General features: G+C 41.1%; 1 protein-coding gene across 1 annotated transcript; it reads left to right on the forward strand.

Annotated features, from left to right (window-relative positions):
• The first annotated feature begins 11,993 nt into the window (after positions 1-11,993).
• On the forward strand, positions 11,994-15,496 carry LOC142302381 (uncharacterized). Its single transcript, XM_075343436.1, has 4 exons — positions 11,994-12,428; positions 13,128-13,278; positions 13,406-14,184; positions 15,480-15,496. Exons 1-4 carry the CDS (start codon positions 12,242-12,244, stop codon positions 15,494-15,496), a joined length of 1,134 nt encoding a protein of 377 aa, XP_075199551.1. The 5' UTR covers positions 11,994-12,241.
• The last annotated feature ends 8,430 nt before the right edge of the window (positions 15,497-23,926 follow it).

Consider the following 23,926-nt stretch of genomic DNA (forward strand, 5'->3'; position numbering starts at 1 on the left):
AGGGGAGACGTCGGCCAGCCTTCGGACCCCTGCAGACTTGGAGTCCTTTTGCCGGGCATTTGACCTTCCTGTCCCGGATCTACCAGATTGGACTCTGCCCCAACAGATACAGCAGCTTCCTCAGACCTGGCAACCAGCCACAGCAGCACGTAAACGGCGACCTAGAGGCCCAAGAGCGGAAGGACCTACCTGATTGCTTTTTCCCGTGATTTTACAGTCATTTTTTTTATCTCATATGGGAATTTCAGGGGGTCAACTGGTCTGCTTATATTGCTTCCCTTTTTCCTGGGACTTTCTCCTTCTTAAAAAAAAATCCCGGGGGGGGAGGTTTGGATCCCTAGTCCGGTTTATGAGGTTCCGCCACTCACCCTTCTGCAGAGTCGTACTAATTGATTCGCACTTTGGTTTATAGTGCAGGTTATATTTAGTGAGATACCCTTAACTTTGTATAAAAGTAAGTCGACTCTGCTGGTGGCGTAGTGGACGGTCGGGGTTGATTCATTACCCTTATTGCATAATTGAAGAGTTTCTATTTTTTAGTAGAACATAGGTATGTTTTGGTTTATTCTTTATTGTTCTGGTTGTACTCACAGGTATGCAACTTACTATAGTAGAGGTGCTCTGTTTCAGAAGGGCCCAGGGAGTATATCTACCATACACATCAAGCGACAGTCTCAAACACTAGTCCTTACACTAGCTTACATTAAGACACCGGGATGGCTACGTTGATGAGCCTTAACGTGAAGGGGTTGAATTCCGATGTTAAAAGGAGGCTGGTTCTCCAGGAGATGCGAAAATCACTGGCGGATGTGGTGTTTCTGCAAGAGACACACTTGACGGAAAAAAACTCTTTTAACTTTGCCCGCCATTGGTTTCCTCAATCCTTTTCGGCTACAAATACAAAAAAGAAAGCTGGGGTGGCTATACTAATTTCTCGCACTTGCCCACTTCAAGTGAGTAAGTGGGAAGCAGATCCCTCGGGTCGTTACCTGATCATCCAGGGCACTCTGAATGGGATGAAATTAATCCTATGTAACCTCTATGCCCCAAACTCTAATCAGAATAGATTTGTTTCTTCGGTCCTTTCACGCCTCCCGTCAGACCGGGGGGTCATTCACATTATAGGGGGGGACTTTAATATGGTGTTCTCACACAGAGCTGATAAAATGCTAGCACCCGCACACTCCACAAGCCCATGTAAGTCATCTAATCTGTCTACGGGATTTCGCAAATTGATCCATAAATACCAACTATTTGATCTGTGGAGAATTAATAGCAAGCAAGACAATACACCTTCTTCTCACACCCTCATAATTCCCATAGTTGAATCGATTATTTCTTTGGTAATGTTCTCACTCTTAGAACACTCCAACAAGCACAAATAGGCAGTATAACGTGGTCAGACCATGCCCCTTTACTACTACACCTTAATTTAACAAATGTTCCCTCAAAAAGAACCCACTGGAGATTAAATGAATCCCTACTCACCAACCCTACTTCTCGAGAATCTATCCGTAAGGCTATACAGAATTACTTTGAGGAGAATTCTCAGACCCCTCCATCTTTCCCAGTGATATGGGAAGCCCACAAGGTGGTTATTAGAGGGGAGTGCAAAGCCATTTCTTCCAAGCTCAAAAAAGACTCACAGCAACTTTATCATCAATGTGAAATAGACCTCCAATCAGCGGAGGAATGCCTTTGCACCCACCCCTCTAAGACCCGCCTGAAAGCGGTAATAGACCTTAGAACTAAATTAAAAGAGATATCACACGGGAAAATAGAAAAGCTCCTACGTTACTCATGCCAGAAGTATTATGAGTATGGCAATAAACCACATACGATGCTGGCCAGAAGGCTTCGGGACCAAACGATAACTTCCGCCCCCTGCGCCATAAAGGATACTTTGGGCACCCCTCATTATGATCCTACAAAAATCGCACAACTCTTCCACGCATACTACACATCCTTGTACTCTATTCCTCCGTCATTATCAATGTCCCACCCAGATAGAACAACAATATTGAATGATTATTTGACTGACTGTCACCTTCCAAAACTGTCCCGGGAGGCTCTGGAGGATCTTAACCAAGAAATACTCCCGGATGAGATCCATCAGACCATTAAAGACCTCCCAAACCACAAAGCTCCGGGCCCGGATGGGTTTACTTACCTATATTATAAAACCTTCCTGGGAGAACTGTCACCTCATTTGACTCATCTTTTCAATCTTTTTATGAAGGGTGAGGACATCCCAAATACTTTTTTACACTCTTACATAACTGTCATCCCTAAAGCGGGTGGGGACCCCATGGAATGTGCGAGCTATCGCCCTATCAGCCTCTTAAATTCTGATCTCAAAATATTCACCAAACTGTTAGCGGACCGCCTAAATAATTGGTTCCACAGCTGGTCCATAAAGACCAAGTAGGTTTCGTTCGCTATCGACAGGCGGGGGACAACACCCGAAGGATCTTAGATCTGGTAGAAGTGGTGAATAGGGAAGGAGTGGAAGCACTTCTTCTGGGACTAGACGCGGAGAAGGCTTTCGATAGGCTGGATTGGTCCTTCATGTTTTCTGTGTTGGGCCACTTCGGCCTGTCGGGACCATTTGTCTCAGCCCTGCGGGGCTTGTATTCTCTCCCTGCGGCGACAATTCGCCTCCCTCATGCACACTCAAATCCCCTGCCCACCCGAAATGGAACTAGGCAGGGCTGTCCTCTGTCTCCTTTGCTATATGTCCTAAGCATTGAACCACTGGCAGCACATATTCGACTCAATCCGGACATTATGGGGGTCAAGGTGCGGGATAAATCCTTTAAAGTGGCCCTATTTGCAGACGACGTCCTGTTGTCCCTGACTAATCCCGTCATTTCCCTACCAAACTTACACGCAGTACTAACTCAATACGCTAGACTCTCGGGTTATAAACTTAACTCCGACAAAACAGAGGCCTTGCCGCTCAACATCCCAGAAACTAAATTACAGACCCTCAAACAAAATTTTAAATAATCCTGGCGTTCAGATTCCCTACGATATTTAGGAGTCAAAATAACACCCAGTTATAAAACATTATACCAAGCCAATTTCCCGCCCCTGATACGCGAAGTGGAAAATAGTCTGAAAAAATGGTCATCATTACAGATCTCTTTTTTGGGTAAAATCGCTACAATTAAAATGTCAGTTATCCCTAAATTTCTGTATCTGTTTGAAACACTCCCGGTGCGGGTTCCCCTGGGGGTATTGAAAAAAGTCCAATCAAAACTCTTGCAATTTATATGGCACTCAGGAAGGCACCGCATCCCAGATTCAGTACTATATGCACCACGTACAAAGGGGGGCTTGTCGTGTCCGAATCTTAAGCTTTATTACTATGCCGCACACCTGCGCAGCCTGGCGTCATGGACGACCCTGCCGGCTTTTAACAAGTGGACGGAGATAGAGAAGCTTTGGATGGCACCTTTCCACCCCAGCTTTCTAATATGGGGACGCCCTAGTGAAACCCCCTCCAGAGACCTCCTAGGCCCGATGGCGTTTACGAGAGAGGTGTGGCGACAGTGTAGAATGAAGTTCCAGCTGGCCTCACAGTCTTCCCTGTTGACCCCTTTCTTGTTCACATCACACTTGACAAAGGGCATGAATCCGGGGGTGACGGGGCAGTGGGCGAAGGCGGGCCTCTACTGTTTTCGGGATGTGGTCAACCCGGTTACGCTGAAATTGAAGCCATTTTCGGATTTACGATATCAATACAACCTACCTCTCCATCTATATTCCTCATATCAACAGGTATCACATTTTTTCACAGACATTATGGGACAGGCGGGGGTGCGGCGTCCCACAGCATTCGAAACCCTTTGCTCTGGCAGGACCTCGACCAGGGGACTGATCTCGGCCATTTATAACATTCTGATAATCGGGGACTCACCGGAGGCACTGAAGCATTCATACATGAAGAGATGGGAGGGATGGGTTGGACGCCCCCTTTCAGATGCACTCTGGTCAGTAATATGGGCTAGGACATTTAGGTCCTCAATTAGCACTCTTTATAAGGAAAACCAAGTAAAGATCCTCATGACATGGTACCACACACCAGAACTCCTTCACAAATTTAACCGTACCTATCCAGACGTGTGTTAGAGATGTGGCCTTGGGGGAGCATCCCAATACCATATATTCTGGACATGCCCGATCATCGATGGCTTCTGGGAGGAGGTGGAGTCCCTGATTGGCAGATTGGTGGGTGGTAATGTGACCAGAGATCCGGTAGTGTATTTGCTGAATGCCCTCCCACCGTCTCTAAGCAAACCTGAACTAAAGCTTTTACTCCATGTCCTTACTGCGGCCAAGTGTCTAATTTCACTGTTCTGGAGAAGGGTAGCCCTGCCCTCTGTCTCAGATCTATATGCCAGAATAAAAGATGTCAGGAATATGGAAAAGCTCACAGCCCAGCTCCATAATACAATGGATAAGTTCACAGTGACATGGTCTCTTTGGGATGCCCTTGTGGACACCTACCAGATGTAGGGTCGGAATATAGGATTGGAGTGACTGATACTCGGGATTTAGACCGGTTTCAGGGGGCACCTTCCACCTTCTATTTGACAATTAGAGTGTTAATGATATAGTCCATCTGTAAGCATACTTGTGCAATGGTACATCTATTCATGTAACTGCATGTCTGTGTGTTATTTTTTTCTTTTCTGTTGTACAACATGTTTAAAAATCTTTTTCAAAATAAAAAGTTGAATAAAAAAAAAATTATTTATCTCCCATCTGGAATGAACAAACATGTCAGATGGGAGATAAATCTCCTCCCCGGTCCCCCGGTGTCGCCAAAGTGCCCCCCGCCCCGACCTCCTCCTGGAAATCCAAGATAGCTGCGCGCACAGCAGCGCGCTGGCTGCATTCACCCTACTCCTCTGATTTCTGTCGCATTTACCATGACACAGGTGACAGAAAACTCCTCCCCAGGCCCTGCCAGGTCACCCCCTATAACCCCACCGGTGTTCCCCAGTGTCCCACGATACCTGTGCAGCGTTGATCCCCCGCAGCCCCCTCCTTCACAATAAACGCTGCCGCATGCACAGAGGGGCTGTCAGCTCAGCTTCCTCTGTTCAGACACAGTGAGTGGCAGTAACCATGCATCTGTAAGCTACTGCAATGCCCTGCTCATGAGGTAAGGAACATAGTTCAGGAGAGCTATACTACATTTCCAAATGGAGGTATTTGATTTTATAGTTGCCCTGCTGAACGACTACCAAACATGAGAGTCCGTTATACGCCACAAGAAAACATGTCTAAATATCGAGCGCTGTTGTTTAGTATTCATTTAGCTGGATAACTGGACTTAAAGGTGTATTCCTTCTCCAAGATCCTATCCCCAATATATAGTAGGTGGAATAGCAAAAATATCAGCAAATACCAATATTTGGAAATGTAGAATTGTTCTCCTGATTAGGCATTCCCTTACCTCATGAGCAGGGCATTGCAGCTTTGATAGCAACAGTTACGACATGGACTCTGCTGCTGTGGACTCGGGGAGAGTGGGTGCAGATTTATTGCACCCACACTCCTCACATGGAGCGTCTGCACTCCTAGAAAATGGGGGATACATTCCCTGAGCGTGTCACCCCATATTCTAGACGGTCCAGAGTCGTCGTGGGACCCCCTTATTTTTTTTCCTTACAATAAATTGGTGAAAGAGGGAATGTTTTGGGGAGTGTTTTCTCAAATAAATTTGTTTTGTCTATTTTTTGCCAGTGCACCAAGGCATGGGATGAGCTGGGGTGAAGCGCCAGCATTGGCGCATCTAGTGGATGCGCCACTTCTGCGGCGCCTGCGGCCTGTTATTTTTAGGCTGTGAAGGGCCAATAACTATGGACCTTCCCACCCTGAGAATACTAGACCACAGCTGTCCGTTTTACCTTGGCTGGTGATCCAATTTGGGGGGACCCTACTTTTTTTTGTAATTATTATTATTTATAAAATAATTATAAAAACAAGCCTGGGTTGACCTCCACATTGGTTCACCAACCACGGTAAAGCTGCCAGCTGTGGTTTTCAGGCTACAGATGTCTGCTTTACCCTAGCTGGCTATCAAAAATGGGAGACCCCACGTCATTTTTTTTTAAACTATTTTTTTAAATAAAAAAAATTAATTGGCTTCCCTGTATTTTGATTGCCAGCCAAGGTAACGCCAGGCAGATGGGGGTAGCAACCCGTAGCTGTCTGCTTTATCTGCGCTGAGAATCAAAAATACCGCGGAGCGCTACGTCATTTTTTTTTAATGATTTATTTTAACAGTACTGTAATGTCAGGCAAACAAAATACAGGGAAGCCCATTTTTTTTTTTAGTTATTTAAATAAATAATTAAAAAAAATATATATGGGCTCCTGCTGCATTTTTTGTATTGCTAGCTAAGGGTAATCCAAGCAGCTACTGGCTGCTAACCCCCACTGCTTGTTGTTACCTTCACTGGCAATGGAAAATTCAGGGAAGCATTTTTTATTTTTTTTGCCAAAAAACTAAAAAAAAAAAAATGATGTGAGCTTCGCCATATTTTTGCATGCTAGCCAGGTACAGCAGGCAGGTACGGCTGCCCCTAACCCCCAGCTGCCTATTTGCACCCAGCTGGGAACTAAAAATTTAGGGAAGCCATTTTTTTAATTATTTCATGAATTTCATGAAATAATTAAAAAAAAAAACAACGACGTGAGATTTGCCCCATTTTTGTGTCCAGCCAGATACAACTAGGCAGCTGGGGATTGGAATCCGCAGCACAGGTTAGCCCGAGCTTTCTGGGCGCCTCTGCTGCGAATTGCAGTCTGCAGCCGCCCCAGAAAATGGCGCTTTCATTGAAGCGCCATCATCTGGCGCTGTATCCGACTCTTCCAGCTGCCCTGAATCTGGGTGGCTTGATGGGTAATGATGAGTTAATACTAGCTTTGTGTTTCTAGCTAGTATTAAGCCAGAGATTCTTAATGTCAGGCAAGTTTGACCCGGCCATTAAGAATCTCCAATAAAGGGTTAAAAAAAGACACAACACAGAGAAAAAATACTTTAACAGAAATAAATACACAGACACACTTAGAGACTCCATGTTTATTACTCCCTGTCAGCCCTGCACGATCCTGCTCTTCTGTCTTCTTTCCCCTTCAATCTATGCAGCTCTGCTACATCAGGCAGCACTGAATGGGAAGAAGATGCTGTTGCTCCATGCAGTAATCACTCTGTATGTGACCATAGGCTGCTGGCTGTATGCGGTGACATCAACGCTGACAGACGGGTTAAAATAGCAACGGTGCTCCGATCACGTGATTCCCGGTGCCGCTATTTACCGGCTGTGACAGCTAGTCCCTGCATGTGGGCTGACTCCTGTAAAGAGCGCTGATATGCATGGACGGGGAAGCCGATCATGTGCCAGAGCATCTTGCCAGTAAAAGGACATGCTCAAACGAGCACTGCTTACCGGAGAGATGCACTGACGGGACCTAGCATGACGTCATAGTCATGTGACCAGTCTGTAGCCAATAAGATAATAGACACGTGACTGGTCACATGGCTATTTTGACGTCACGGAAGGTCCTATCATTAGTGCTGGTTACCAGGAGGACACAGCGATTATCGGAAGGAAAAGCGGCGGAAAAGCGGCCTCCGTTCGTCGAATCGAACTCAAGCCTGTAGAGGCTCGCTCATCTCTAGTGTTAACTAAAACAATATTATAGCCAGGTTTTTTTCTCAACTTTATTACATTTTCTGTATATTGCTGTACTTGAGTTCTTAACTTCCTTTTGGTATTTACAGTGGGTATTTAAGCCATCATGATAAGGCGTTCTTACAGAAGAAGGAACCGCGAGTTCTGAAACCTATTAGGAAGTACGACCTTCCCGAGGTACCATAGTTGCCTGCCTGTGTAAGAAAATAGACAATGTGTCAGCTCTAGGGCTGAGCAGATCTGGACTGTAAAAGTCCGGATCTGCGCGGTTTCAATGATATCCAGGTGCCGAACCCGGGTGCGGGATTCCGGGTGCACTATCCGGAAGCGGCAAATAAAGTAAAAATAAATAAAACAACAAATAAGCGTCAGTTTCATACTTACCGAGACTCGGTGTCATGGCGGCACACTGCTTCCGGGTCGCACTTTCACTTCCTGTACTGTGCACGCAATCACACAGCTTTCCGTGTTTTCCCCGCCCACCGCCCATCCTCTCATCTGTGATTGGCGACTGGCTGATGCTCCCCCAGCCTGTGACAGTCTCTGCTGCGGTCATCACTTATCGTGGCTCAGTCATAGGCTACACTCAGACCTGGCAATCTTCTCTATGGCTGCTCGCTCTGAGATGAAGCAGGGCTGGATGTGTCATCGTGGGACATCGTGTGGATTACATCAGAGCTGGAGGGGTGTGTTTTGGGGGGTTAATAAAGTGGTGAAGGAAGGCGCGTTTTGTATTTTATTTCAAATAAAGGATTTTTCTCTGTGTCTTGTTTATTTACTGTCATTTACAGGTTTGTGTGATGCAGGTATCTGATAGACGCCTGTGCCATCAGAAACCTAGGGTTTAGTAGCAGCTGTGCGCCGCTATTAACCCCTGCTATTACCCCGATTGCCACCGCACCAGGGCAATCGAGAAGAGCCTGTAGTGTACCGGGATTGTGCCATCTAATAGATGCGGCAATACTGGGCGGCTGAGGGCTGAGAATATACCAGCCCCCAGCCAGCATTATCATAGCTGGGGATGAAAACTGGGGGACCGCAGTGTTTCTAGGTACATGCACGCTCATGCTCAGAGAACAGAAGGCTGTGCCGGGTGATGTCATGCTTGGCAGACCCTCACGAGTCTGACATCACCGGCACAGCAGCACTCTTCTGACAGGAGCGTGCATGTATTTCTAGGTACATGCACGCTCATGTTCAGAGAACGGCAGGCTGTAAAAAGAAAAAAAAATCCTGTCAGCAGGTGGAAATTTGGTGCTGAAAGCTGGTGCAGATGACTCCAGCACAATATGTGCACCTCCTGGCAAAAAAACGCGTCAAAAATCACAGAAAAATAACCGCGGCAAAAACCGCTGCAAAAAACTGTGTCAAAACACCACGTTTTTTGCCAGGAGGTGTAGATTGGATGCAGGACTATGGTGTAAAAATTTCAGCACCAAATTTGCATCCCTTGGCCCCCCAAATTCTGCTAGCAAGTGGAAGTTTGGTGCTGAAAGAAGGTGCAGATGACTCTAGCACCAAATGTGCACCTCCTAACCAAAAAATGCGGCAAAAACCATGGCAAAAAAAATGCGTCAAAACACCGCGTTTTTTTGCCAGAAGGTGTAGATTGGATGCAGGAATATGGTGTAAAAATGTAATCACCAAATTTGCATCCCTTGGCCCCTCCAAAAAAAATAATAAAAAAAATTTCTGCCAGCAAGTGGAAATTTGGTGCTGAAAGCTGGCGCAGATGACTTCAGCACCAAATGTGCACCTCCTGGCAAAAAACGAGGCAAAAATCGTGGAAGAATAACCGTGGCAAAAATCGCGGCGAAAAAAATGTGTCAAAACACAGCGGTTTTTGCCAGGAGGTGTAGATTGGATGCAGGACTATGGTGTAAACATTTAAACACAAAATCTGCATCTCTTGGCCAAAAAAATTGTGATTTATTTTTTCTGCTCGGAGATGCAGGTCTGTGAACTCAGTGACCTTCACCTGAGGTCAGGTTACCTGCGATCACAGATGAAGGACCGTGGGAACCTCAAGCTGTGACTGCAAATGACCTGAGTGACGTCACCACTCATTGCGCAGCTCATTCATTCTCTAGAGCTCACAGAGAGCGGTCAGTTGTGCCTTTCTCTGTGATATTCAGATGTAGCAGAGCTGAAGCGGCGTGGGACGTCGTGTGGATTACGCCGGAGCTGCAGTGTGTTGGGGGTTAATAAAGTGGTGAAGGAGGGGGTGTTTGTATATTATTTCAAAAAAAGGATTTTTCTCTGTGTCTGTGTTTATTTACATTCACTTACAGGTTTGTGATGAATGTATCTGACAGACAGTCCAACCATTCCAGATAAGTGCCACCGCCAAGGGTAAGAGATCCAAAGGGCCAGCGTCTGTGGGCAAATGGGCTCCTACGACAGATACACGTCGGGGAGCGGACTACCGGTGCCTAGGCACAGGAGTCAATATTCACACACAGAGGTGCAGGAGAAAGGCGGACATTACCAACCTAATCTGGGAAAAGCTGCAGCCGGCTGCGGGCCCTGTTCATCAATCCATTTGGTTTACCAGTGACTCCAGTGTCTTGTGTCAGAGTGAGCTGCACTGCACCGCAACACTACACCCTACACCCGGGCCCAGGCCTGCTGGACCCCGGAACCAATATCCCCTACCCACGGAGGGGTCAACACCTAGCTGCGCTACTACACCGCTCCCGGGGGCCCCCCACACCTTCACCGCAGCGGTGGTGACTACAATCACCTCAACCCATGGGTGGCGTCACGAACTATCACTTCAAACCAAACACCCAAATCCCCGCGTGTAGAGTCAACTCCCTTGCAGAGCGATGTGACCCCCGGGCCCGATAGAGGCTCGAGCCACTACCCGCAGTGCGAGCACGGATCCGAGTGGCTCGCCGGCCGCAGCCGAGCCCGCGGGGCGGTACACCGCGCCGTCGCCAAAGAGGAGGAAAATGTTGATTTACTAAATAAAAGTATTTTATTTCATAGGTCAAAGTGATTCAGGACCAAACAGGAAAAAAATCAGCAATATGTATTAATATTATTTAGTAAATCAACTTTTTCCTCCTTTTTGGTGACAGTGCGGCATTAACCCTGCTTCTCCTCTCCTACACTGAAGATATTTATACTGTAATAAGTTATTATGTGTAAGAAACCAGGCAATACAAATAATCTGTGCACCAAATTAAAAATGTACCAAAAAAGGAACTATATTAAATCAGATTAATGGCTCCCATATAAATGTGTCAAGAATGATAGAAATATGGGAAAGTTTTCTATGCTGCTGTCCATACATAACATATTAATGTGCACATGCATAATACAATGACAGTGCATAGAAATTTATTTTGTTACATGTTTGTACAGAAAGTCCATACAATGTGTAAGAATATTTCATATAGTGGGAATTGTAATCATATTGTAATGTATTAGGTACCTTGCAATAACTCAAGTTCATATGACTCAATCAAACCACAAGAAAATAGCAGTCTAATCATCGGGGGGAAAAAAAGAAAAATGATTCCCCAACAAAAATACTTGTATTGAGCTATATATAGCTTCATGTTTTATCTTGTTTTTGATTGGAAAAATAAAACATGTCCTGGCCAGGTAGTAAGTCCAGAGAGCACAAAAGTGGGCAAATGTACATATAGATCCACCAGATCGTAAAAAGCAGGGAAAACCGCGGACCCTCAGAGATGCCAGGCAAAGTCACAAAACTGCACTCATACGACCCTTCAAGGCAAACTAAAGTCAGCTGAAATCCCAATCATAAAGGTAGGTGTAGAAAGAACTGTAGCAAAAATCATATGAAGAGACTGGCTCCACAATGTATATTGTTATTCAAATGAGTATATTGCATTGTAGAAGGATCAAATTTCATAAATTATATATTATAATGGATTAATAAATTGTGTTTTAGGAATACTGTAACAAAATATCTTTTCTGATATTTAATCCTATTGGCACCCTGGTGTCCAACTTAGAGATCCAATAGGATTCTCGGTGGAGCACTTTGCTTCTGAAATCTCCTCCTCTTTTAAGTTTGTAAACTTTTTCTATGGCTAGCGCCACACATCCGTGCCTCCGGTACGTGTTTGGCATTTTTTACACGTACCGGAGACACGTGCTTATGTTGACACAGTCCTTTTAATATAAATAGCCTCACGTCAGTGTTTTGGCACGGAGCGTGTGTCCGTTCCGTGCCTACGTTTGACCGTGCCGAAAAAGCGCTGACATGTCCGTTTTCCCCCGGCATAACGTCCTCATGGATCCATTAAATCCTATGGGTCCGTGTTTGCACGTACGTGATACGGATGGCCTCCGTATGCTATCCGTGTGGTCCGTGTCCGTGTTTTAAAATTCAAAGTTGTTACAATTTCAAATACTTTCAGGTGGCGTAGCTAACATATTTTTTTTGCTCAAAACTTACTTTGCATTTGCAGAAGGAGTGAGCAAGCAAGCAGTTGTAGTTCTGTGTAGTGAAAGAACTTTTTTGAGCACAATTTCTGCTTCCAAATATAATAATGGCTCCACGGGTGGACACGGAGAAACTGATATCAGCTGTCGAGACTCACCCACCATTATGGGATACACGTGTTGATGGTTACCATGACAGACTGACAGTTGACCGCCATTGGCTTCAAGTTGCTGAGGAAGTGTACCCCAATAATGCATGGGATAGATGTTCGCCTTCAAAGCGTGCTAAATATAGTAAGTTTTTATATTATTTTTATAGAGGTTTTTTTTGAATATATATTTTTTTTATAATTTCAAACTGTGAATGTTTTGTTATTGTAATGTTGTTTTTTATTAAAATTAACTTTGTGAAGAATTGTTATATGTATTAATCTATTTATTGAGTTAATGTTAAATTTTAAAAAAGGTTACCTAACATTTCTAAAGTTCAAAAATTCAAAGTAATCTTTAATTTGTAATATGATTTTGAATTCTTCATGAAGTTAATTAATTAACACATAAAACTGTCATGTGAATTTCAATTCCATGTTTTATTAGTCTAATTTTTGTATCCCAATTTCTAATCATGTTCGGTTAATTTTGTTTTTTTTTTTTTTTTTTTTAATAACATTTCAATATCATGACCTAAATTAATAAAATAATATTTCTCTTTTTTTTTTTGCAAATTTTTCTTGTTAATAAAAAAACAAACCTTTTTAAAATCTATATCACAATTACTTCCAAGATAATTTCTGAGAAATATTATTTTGTTATGTGTGAATGTATAAAAATGCGTTTTAGTGAAGAATATCTAAAATAATGAATTTTCCTCTAATGTATTTGTCCACCTTTATTATTTAAAATTGTATATTACATTTAGCAAACATTATTATCATTAATGTGTGCAGAATTATGCTGAATGTTGCAAGTGACATATTTTGTTAAATTCAACAGTTGACTTGGTAAAAAGGCATTGGCGTTCAGCACGTGATCAGTACCGAAGGGAGTACAACCCTATACCATCATCATCCAGCCAAGGCCGCAAACGCAGATATGTTTACTATGAACAAATAAGCTTCCTAGCACCCATCTTAGAAGTAACACAGTAAGTTTTTTGTTATATATTTCTTTTTTTTTTAACAATAATTTTTCTTTAAAATTCATTTATTTTCTGAAGTTAATTTTAAAAATATAAATGTTATGATTGTAATATGTTATCTAATTTAATATAGAACGGAGGATAATCTAGACGATTCTGATGAACAACCAACAGCTGGTCCCTCTGCTACAGCCACCTCAGCATCAGAACAAGAACCTGGCAGAGAAGACAGTGAAAATCAAGAGATTCAACAAGATGCAGCAGCAGCAACTGAATCACATGATGGTGGGACAGAGAGTGCACAAACCAACAACCAAGGCACATCAACACAACAAACAACAACACCAGCAACACAATCAACACAAACAAATGTACTTCCACGTTTTGCACCACAACCTCTCCGTGCAAGAAGAATCCGCAGACCTGAGGAAATGAGATCCTTACCGGAAATAATTGACACACGCATTATTCACATAATGAACACTTTAATTCCAGAAACAGATGCCGAGCGTTTTTGTCGGTCTTTATCTACTAGCTTAACCAAAATTGCATCCGATAGGCAGGAACGTGTACGTGCTGCTATGCTGACCCTACTTTCAGCTAGTCAGGCAGAACAGGAACCAGTGAGAGTTTATGAGGCCATAGAAAATTGGCGTACCATTATGCAACAACATACAGTCCCAAACACAACAGACAATCAAAATACCATTTCAACACAAACAACAATGGCAACAGTAATTGTCACTAATCCAGTATTACAACAATCTGGTCAACCTTCTATTGCTTCAAGTACGGTATTCCCAACACCAATTAGACAAGGGTATGTTTCAACCAATACTGGCGCCTTAAGCACTGTACAAAGTGCAACCTCACAGCAACCCATAAACTATATGAATTTACAACCCACTCCAAGTACTAGTTACTTAGTACTCAACCCACAAATATTGGTGCTTTACCTAACTTGTTTCCTGGTTCAACATACCCACAATCATTCATGATGCCTCATTATCCAATCTCAACTATGTTACCTACACCACACTTACAAACATCAGTCAACTATCCTCAAGGTCAACAACATACACACACACAATACCCACTTACCCATGTAGACCCACAGGTGTACTCAACAACAGGCAATGTGTTGGGCCAAACAAGCATGCAACAGACTGTTCCACACACTACTGTAGTTAGTAATATGAATGTTGTTCAGCAAACAACTGCTTCCATTCCTGAAAATACTATTTCTGAGGCCACCCAAAACAACATACTCAGCAACACTCAGGTTACTTCCCTAGAAGATCTTGTAGACTTATGATACACATTTTTGTTAATCTTTACATTCAACCAACAAATATGATGAATGACCCAAAAAAAAAAATAGGGTTTGCCAAAAATGTTTAAACTCGGAGTCTTAAAAATACAAAAAAAGGCATGTGTGATTATATTTTGTGCCAGATGACATATATGTTTTATGCCATGGATATGTTTAATTTTTTATGAACACATTTGTACCCAACCAATTTGATAGGTAGATGAGTTCTTATATTCTCAAAACAAAGTTTGCAATTATTATGTCTATGTAAATGTCCAACATGAGACCAACATAATTGGTTGAAAATTTCACAACATTGTAAGCAATGCAAAAATTTTTGCAAGTGTACTATTTTAAGTAAAGTATATGAAAAATGTTTAAAGAAAAAAAACAAATGTTAATTTTGTAAAAGTTTCCAGAAGATGAGCAAGAAATTATTTTTTTTTTTTAAACTAAAAAAGAACATCATTACTTTTTGGAATAATAGGCATATTATTAATAAAAAAAAATGTTTTCAAAATAAATATTCTGGTTTTTTTTTTAATTTATATATAATATTGCATTTTTTCCATAGACGATTAACATTATTAATTTTATAAGTTTAAACAAACAAAAAATCATGATACTAACACAGAAATGTACAAACACATACATACAACATTCAGAAATCCATGTTGTTAACAGAAATGTCAGTTGGTGATTAACACATTTTCACTTTAATACAAGTAAGGTTTAAGCTCTTAGATTGTTTAAACTAATTAAACATTTTCGTCTAAGTGAAAAAAATACATTTTAACAAAAATAAACCCATAAAAATCTTAACAAACATCAATATTATTATTAGCATCAAAACAATTAAAGTAATCAGTAAATAATTTTCTGATTTGTAATCCAGATGTCATGGAATTATGAGACATAGGTTCACCTGTTGGATTAACAACATGGTTTATCTGAGATTCATCATCAACATAAGTTCCTCCTTCATGCATCCGACAGAAATTGTGAAGCACTATGGTAGCCTTGATGACAGATTTGACAGAGTTTGGCTGCAACTGAATAGTTGTGTGATAAATGCGCCATTTGTTAGCTAAAATACCAAATGCACACTCCACATAACGTCTTGCTTTCGTTAGCCGATAATTAAAGTACTGTTTCCTGTCATCAATTGATCTCCTTGGATATGGTCGCATAACATGTTTGGATAATGCAAATCCTGCATCTGCTACCATGACATATGGTGCCAACGGTCCAGATGTACCAGGTAGGGCAACTGGGGGTGGGATCAATAATGAATTTTCTTGCAAGCGTTGGGCTAATCTTGATGAACGGAAAATACGGGCATCTGAGGCACTACCATAGGCCCCAATGTCAGCATAAATAAAACGGTATTCTGTGTCAACCAATGCCAAAATAACAACCGAAAAAAACTTATGAAAATTGAAATAACGTGAACCAGAGTTTGGTGGTTTTTTAACTCTGAAATGCTTGCCATCCAAAGCTCCTATGCAGTTAGGAAAGTCCACAGAGTCCTTGAAGCCCTTAGAGATTTTTAACCAATCTTCTCTGTTTGGCTGAGGCATCATTTGGTCTTTTAAATGTTGCCATATCATGTCGCATGTGTGACGTACTATAACGGCAATGGTTGATCTCCCCAACAAAAAATCAAAATGTAGCGCACTAAAAGATTGACCAGTCGCCAAGAATCTATGAAAACAAGACAAACAATGATTTTCAATTATCAATAAGTTTTTTTAAAGAAAAGCAAACCAAACAAACCACAAACATTGATTAAAAACATAGATTAGATCAAGAAATATCAATTACACATTTCAATGTGAAACCTAACACATTTCAAAAAGATTAAAAAAAAATATACCTCAGAGTCACCATAAATCTCTCCTCAGGGGAAATGGAAAGCCGCATCCAAGTGTCCTGATGTTGCAAATGAGGTCGTAAAATATTTAGTAAGTAATCAAAACTCTCAACTGACAAACGGCAGTATGAAAAAAACTTATCTGGGAAATTCCGTAACTCAAAAAATAAAGTATGGAAATGACCATGCATAGGCCGCATCATGATTAGTGGATGCACCCACAATCTGTTTCTTCTTACATTATCATATTGCAACATGTGCCGTCTAACGCCAAAACGACGAGATATAATCCAACATAAAAACACTAAGGCCTCCGTGGATAATGGCATTGCGAAAAATTTGTCACAACACATAGGTGCTCCAAGGCAGAATACAAGCAGGAAACAGTTTATAGGTAACTTATATTTATGTCCTAATCACATACACCTATGTGTCATTTAATTCCAACTGATCACCATTATCTCAATGTGTGAAACATGTTAAACACGCACAAAAAACGGACTGCACACGGAACACACACTGACGTATTTCACGCACAGGAAAACGCACACACGTACACACGTATGACACACGATATGCATACGGACACTACACGGAGGGGAAAAACGGACAGAAAATACGGAACACGGACACAAAAAACGGACTACAGCACATGTACGTTTTTTAAACGTGAGTGTGGCAGAAGCCTATAGCATAGAAAAGGAAGTTAAGAGGTGTCACCATTATGAGTTCGAGAAAATTGTTTTGAGACTGCCGACATACCAATTTTAAAGGAGTCTGAAGAATCGAAAATATGCCTTCTTATTCTTATTTTAAGGAATCCTAAAGTGCACCCCACATTTTGTAGTTTGCATGCTAGACATTGGATCAAGTAAATGACTCCAGCTGAATTACAGTTGTTAATGTCATAGAAAAATTTGCTGAAACCGATGTAAATTGCTTACAGTTATACACATATTGACATGCAAGACATATGTTGTGCTCACATTTGTAAAATCCCTTAGTTGTTAGCCAAGTATTAGATGTTGTTTGTTGTGTTCTGGAGAACATACCAGGTGAAAGTAGTGAACTTGTTGGTGATTTTGTTAATGGGGTTATTAGATAGTATTTTTGTAAGTTTGGGATTGGTTATCTTCTGGTATTGTACACTATACTGTGTAGAGAAAGTAATTAATTTTTTTTGCTAAATTCCGGGTCTTATTTTTACATTTCAGTAAATCATTCCTGTCAATACTTTCAACAATGTTTTTGACCCTCTTTAAATTCCAAATGGGATAATCTCTTTTACTGGGTCTGTTATATATATTACCTATTTCCCGTGTAAGAATGGATTGATCTGAAGAATTTAATTTAGTCCAGATTAATTTGCCAATAGGCATGTTCATCTACTTATATCACGTACCATATTAATTAATATTTGTTTCTTATTTCATTAGACACATATTTTGTATATATTTCTTCTTTTTTCTTATTTAGTTTGTAAATCACATTCTCTAATTTTATTTTTATGTAATTACAATGTACTGGAGGTCTAGTAATTCGTAATTGGTTTAGAAATGTAATATGTTGACAACCAAAGAATATACGCACTATAAAACATGCTAATAGAACATTCACAGATGATGGAGAACCTCTCGTTAATCAACTGAACACCTGACTTGGGTGGTTCCAGATGCTCTTAATATAGAGACTTCTTTCTTCTGCCTTAATAAAGCGTTCAGACTGCGGTTTATGTTACAACTATTAATCAGGCATAAGCCGAAACACGTTAGTTTTTAGGGTTGCATTTTGTTACTTTTTGTAATTTTTTTATGTTTCTGTCTGATTGTATTTTTACTTTGGATAAAATAAAGGAAGTTTTGTCTTAGCCACTGTCCTTCTTCTTATCGCCAGATTATATCCCTCCTCTGCCTGTCTTTGTGACCACATTTCATCAGCACTATCTTGTGCCTTGCTTCCGTCTTCAGGTGTTGAAATGATTATGAGACTCAAGCGGTCTTTCGGGATCTGACTGCTGTTCCAAATTATAATGTCATGTGTGCACACGAGACTAAATAACTGACTACAAGTTAGTTATAACTATCTCCATGACAGACGCTGACCAACTGATCTTTATTCTCCTCGGACGAAGCTTTTATAGTATGGGTGTATACAAAAGTATTGTCCAATCAAGTAAAGCAGGTCGGGGCTTCAAGACATATAGAAATTTGCATAGCGTCTACTGGATTGGTCAGTCAAAACTTTAGGAATTCTCCTTTGTTCATCATCTAGGGTGTAGACAGGATGTGGCAGCCATCTTCAAGTTACATGTGCTATATGTGCATATATATATTGTATTAAGGAAAAACACTGAATATGCAATATATATATATATATATATATATATATATATATATATATATAATTAGTAAGAAACAAAAGCAGTCATAAATATGTATGTTAGTTACATCTACTAGACTATATACCTGAGTCTGTGAAATGGCTGAATTAAGTATTTTTGGTTACTTAATTCTTATCCTCAACAGTCCCCCCTAAAGACTTATTTCTGCCATTTCTGAATTCTAAGGGTACTGTGTTCCCTTAGGAAGAGAGGTAGAGATATCTGTGCAAAAGACCTACCTAATTGAACGTTGAGGCCTGGGTGGAAAGGGGAAAGGGGGTTTCTTCACCGGTTTGAGACCAAGGATTCCTAGACGAATCCTCACCCTTTGTAGTGGGGCTTTCCCATGTCCCAAGGTTCTCTAAGTCCTCTCTTCTAACTGTTTTGGCAATGATGGCCTGAGACTGTACAGGTCTTTTGAAAAGGATAAATATGAGCAGAACGCTCAGTGCATCTTTTGTTGATCGACCCTTCTGCAATGCGAGGTGTGGATCCATTGAAGTTTCTGCGGTTGGATCGGCTCATCTAATGTTGACTCATGACTCTTTCTCGCTTGTCCTTCAGAATCAATCAATCAGTCTCCTGACCGAAAACCATATACTACTAGCTCTGATTTAAAATCTGGAATTGGAAAATACACCTGTTTATCACACTATTTAGTCAATCATATAAACATTTTACATGCCTGTACTAAACCAAAAAATATCTTACATAAAAACCTGTTTATTACAAAAAGAAAACAAAACATACATTTTATTTACAAGTTGCCAGTTTCCACTTTTCTATAAAAATATACACTTTTTTGTAAACCCATTTTTTTTTTTTTTACATACCACCACCATGTGCTTCTCAGCAATAATGTCGTTTTCCACACTGGAATGCCTCTGACCAAACTTGGAAAGAAATCTACACAACACGCACAGACTTGCATACAACGTGCTCATAATATACATCTATAATCAGTTTGCAGTCTCTAAAAATGGGTAGAGCAAGTGCAGGGTGTGTTTCTGCAGATTCTTTACAGTTTTTTCTCACTTCGTTTTAGGCACATGTCTTACAAGAATGGGTGAGTCTGTCTACCTGAGTACTGAACCCTGGTGTCACCAAAGCGCACCCTGATATCCATCTTACACAGATTTTAGTCCATAGGTTACCTGGGCCATCATTAAGAAGAGATCTCATAGCAGAGAAAGCTTACCACCCTTTATCCACAGACCTTCCTCAGTCAGCTGGCTCACTGCATGTCACACTCCATTCTTTGTTGATTTGCTTGTTCCTGTAGGGATTTAAGAACACAAGGAGTGACAGATGTCACTGATGTGATAGGTGTCACCGAGGTATGATCCATATTGGTGAAAGACTCTCAACTCTAGACCCGTTAACTACTCCTTGGTCAGCTGCACCTGTGCGGGGATCTCCATCCGATTCCCTCAGCTCAGATCTAGACTTTCTCTTCAGCATACCTAGCTCATTTGACAACAGGAAAAAATCTACAACCTACACACACCTCTAACAATCTTACCCACTTCTGCCGTACCCATCTAGAGAGGGCATTAATGAGTCACTGCCTCCTGTACCGATAGGAAGGTGGATAGGATAGGGAGTGGTTTAAATTTAGACTACCTCATGTTGTGTAAACTGTAGCATATCCAGTGTAGAATCGATCAACATCTTGTTCCATCTATAAAAACAAAAAAACTAAAAATATGCATTAGATCATTCTTATAACTTTAACTCTGACCATGATACAGTCAGTGGTCATCTATACTTCACATGACTGAAAATACTAAATAAATTAACAAATAAACATATAGGACAAGATTTTCCCATTTCAGTTAACAGATATGCTTTAGAGTAATCCAGTAAATTTGACTTACGGGGAACGGTCAGCCTCAGAACTTATATAATATGTCTGCTTCGCCCTCTACTGCTGGAAAATATAATCGATGACGATAACTTCTCCCCCCTTTTTTTTCTTTTTTGTTTTTGTGTACCAATCTGGCAAAAGTTCATAGTTTTATGCTGCTATACTCTAAAAGGAAAAATAAGACAGCAGGTAATAAATTAGCTACATACTAAAAACTAAAATTGGGCAAACACTGAAAATAACTTATATCTCTACAACAATATACATTGCTGGGGAGTTTTGAAACCTTACGATAAACAACACAGTTCGTATATACTATATCTATAAAGGAAAGTAAAATCTTTGATAGTAGAAATAACTGAGACATAGTTAGATGACAGCTGTGACTGGGCGGCTAACCTGCAAGGATATGAATTGTTTAGAAAGAATCGTAGAAACAGAAAAGGAGGTAGAGTCTGTATACAGAATCACAAAATAAAAATATATTGTTCGAATAAATCGCCATAAAAATAAAAAACAACACAGAAACTAATTTGCATATCTCATGAAATCTAATTTTCCCTACAAAATTAATTTAATCATTCAGGCATGAGCAGGAAACTAAAAATGTGAAATCCTGAACTCTAAGGGTTAAACAGAACTTACTTCACCATTTGGGAAGGCCACATTCCATCCTTATCTTTTAGTAGAAGACAAAGCAAAGAAAAAAAAACTGATCCTCTGTTTTAAAGAAGACATAGCCTTGAAACCTCTAAAAGCCCAGTCACACACAACGACTTACCAGCGATCCCGAAAACGATGTGACCTGATAGCGATCGCTGGTAAGTCACTGGGAGGTTGCTGGTGAGATGTCACACAGTCAGACCTTACCAATGATGCAGGAACGATACAGGTCGCAGTAGCGACCTGTATAACGATCTCAGCAGTCACTGTGACCCTGTCACACAGTGTCAAACACAGCGATGTGTCCTGCCCAGCAGGACATCGCCTTTGAAGAAAATGGCCTGGACCATTCGGCAACAACTAGCGATCTCACAGCAGGGGCCTGATCGCTGGTAGGTGTCACACATAACGAGATCGCTAACGGGATTGCTACTGCGTCACAGAAACCGTGACTCAGCAGCAATCTCGCTAGCGATCTCGTTATGTGTGACAGTACCTTTACTCTCCACAATACACATCTCCGCTGGATGCATTATATATTTTTCTTTTTTCTTTCTACAAATGGATATGATACCTTCTGACATCATTGGGGAAAGTCTGTTAAGATTTTTAGATTAGCTAATACAGTACAAAAATATGTATTTACCTACCTCTATTCTATTTTATGATATACTGTTACTGGACTTTTAGAATACCAATTATTTTATGTGGACAGTTACCTCTTTCTATTTACCAATTCTTTAAAAATTTCACTTATTTATCTCTGACTTGCATTTTTTGGATAGCTGAGTAAGCAAATATACTATTTAAATGTTTTACGTATATACTAGAAAATACCTCTCACTTCCCCCCCCCTAAAAAAGAAAAAAAAAGTTTAAAGAGGATGGGTTGAGAGCTGTGGACAAAGAACTATTGAGAGGGGCGTGGCTTATGAGGTGTAATGCCATCAGTGGGTGTAGCAAGATGGCCGGCACAGGAAGTTCCAGGCACCTGACTTCCAGGAGTATGTCCATATTGGGACACTATGGGTGTAATGGGAGGGGCATGAGCTACGGACTGAACCAGGGGTGTTACCTTTAGTGACTGTAAACCAGTTTGTATTCCAGCATACAAAGGAGGGGTTTGATTAGTACCAGATGTAATGAGTCCTAAAGGAGGACAATGAGCCACTACTGGAGAAAGACATTTAGTGATTTCAGAAACAGCAACAGGCAGAGGGGGGTAGGGAGTGGGACTAAAGGATGTAATAGGCAGTGAATGGAGTCTTTGTTCTCCAGTATACCCTTATTGGAGATCAATATGGACTTCTACAGTCATATGAAAAAGTTTTGGCACCCCTATTAATGTTAACCTTTTTTCTTTATAACAATTTGGGTTTTTGCAACAGCTATTTCAGTTTCATATATCTAATAACTGATGGACTGAGTAATATTTCTGGATTGAAATGAGGTTTGTACTAACAGAAAATGGGCAATCCGCATTTAAAATTTGACCGGTGCAAAAGTATGGGCACCCTTATCAATTTCTTGATTTGAACACTCCTAACTACTTTTTCCTGACTTACTGAAGCACTAAATTGGTTTTGTAACCTCATTGAGCTTTGAACTTCATAGGCAGGTGTATCCAATCATGAGAAAAGGTATTTAAGGTGGCCACTTGCAAGTAGTTCTCCTATTTGAATCTCCTATGAAGAGTGGCATCATAGGCTCCTCAAAACAACTCTCAAATGATCTGAAAACAAAGATTATTCAACATAGTTGTTCAGGGGAAGGATACAAAAAGTTGTCTCAGAGATTTAAACTGTCAGTTTCCACTGTGAGGAACATAGTAAGGAATTGGAAGAACACAGGTACAGTTCTTCTTAAGCCCAGAAGTGGAAGGCCAAGAAAAATATCAGAAAGGCAGAGAAGAAGAATGGTGAGAACAGTCAAGGACAATCCTCAGACCACCTCCAAAGACCTGCAGCATCATCTTGCTGCAGATGGTATCAATGTGCATCGGTCAACAATACAGCGCACGTTGCACAAGGAGAAGCTGTATGGGAGAGTGATGCGAAAGAAGCCGTTTCTGCAAGCACGCCACAAACAGAGTCGCCTGAGGTATGCCAAAGCACATTTGGACAAGCCAGTTACATTTTGGAAGAAGGACCTGTGGACTGATGAAACAAAGATTGAGTTGTTTGGTCTTACAAAAAGGCATTATGCATGGACGCAATAAAACACGGCATTCCAAGAAAAGCACTTGCTACCCAGGAGGTTCCATCATGTTTTGGGGCTGTGTGGCCAATGCCGGCACCGGGAATCTTGTTAAAGTTGAGAGTCGCATGGATTCAACTCAGTATCAGCAGATTCTTGACAATAATGTGCAAGAATCAGTGACGAAGTTGAAGTTACGCAGGGGATGGATATTTCAGCAAGACAATGATCCAAAACACCGCTCCAAATCTACTCAGGCATTCATGCAGAGGAACAATTACAATGTTCTAGAATGGCCATCCTAGTTCCCAGACCTGAATATCATTGAACATCTATGGGAGGATTTGAAGTGTGCTGTCCATGC

The sequence above is a fragment of the Anomaloglossus baeobatrachus genome, chromosome 4 (genome assembly GCF_048569485.1).
Source record: "Anomaloglossus baeobatrachus isolate aAnoBae1 chromosome 4, aAnoBae1.hap1, whole genome shotgun sequence".
In the NCBI taxonomy this organism is placed as follows: Eukaryota; Metazoa; Chordata; class Amphibia; order Anura; family Aromobatidae; genus Anomaloglossus; species Anomaloglossus baeobatrachus.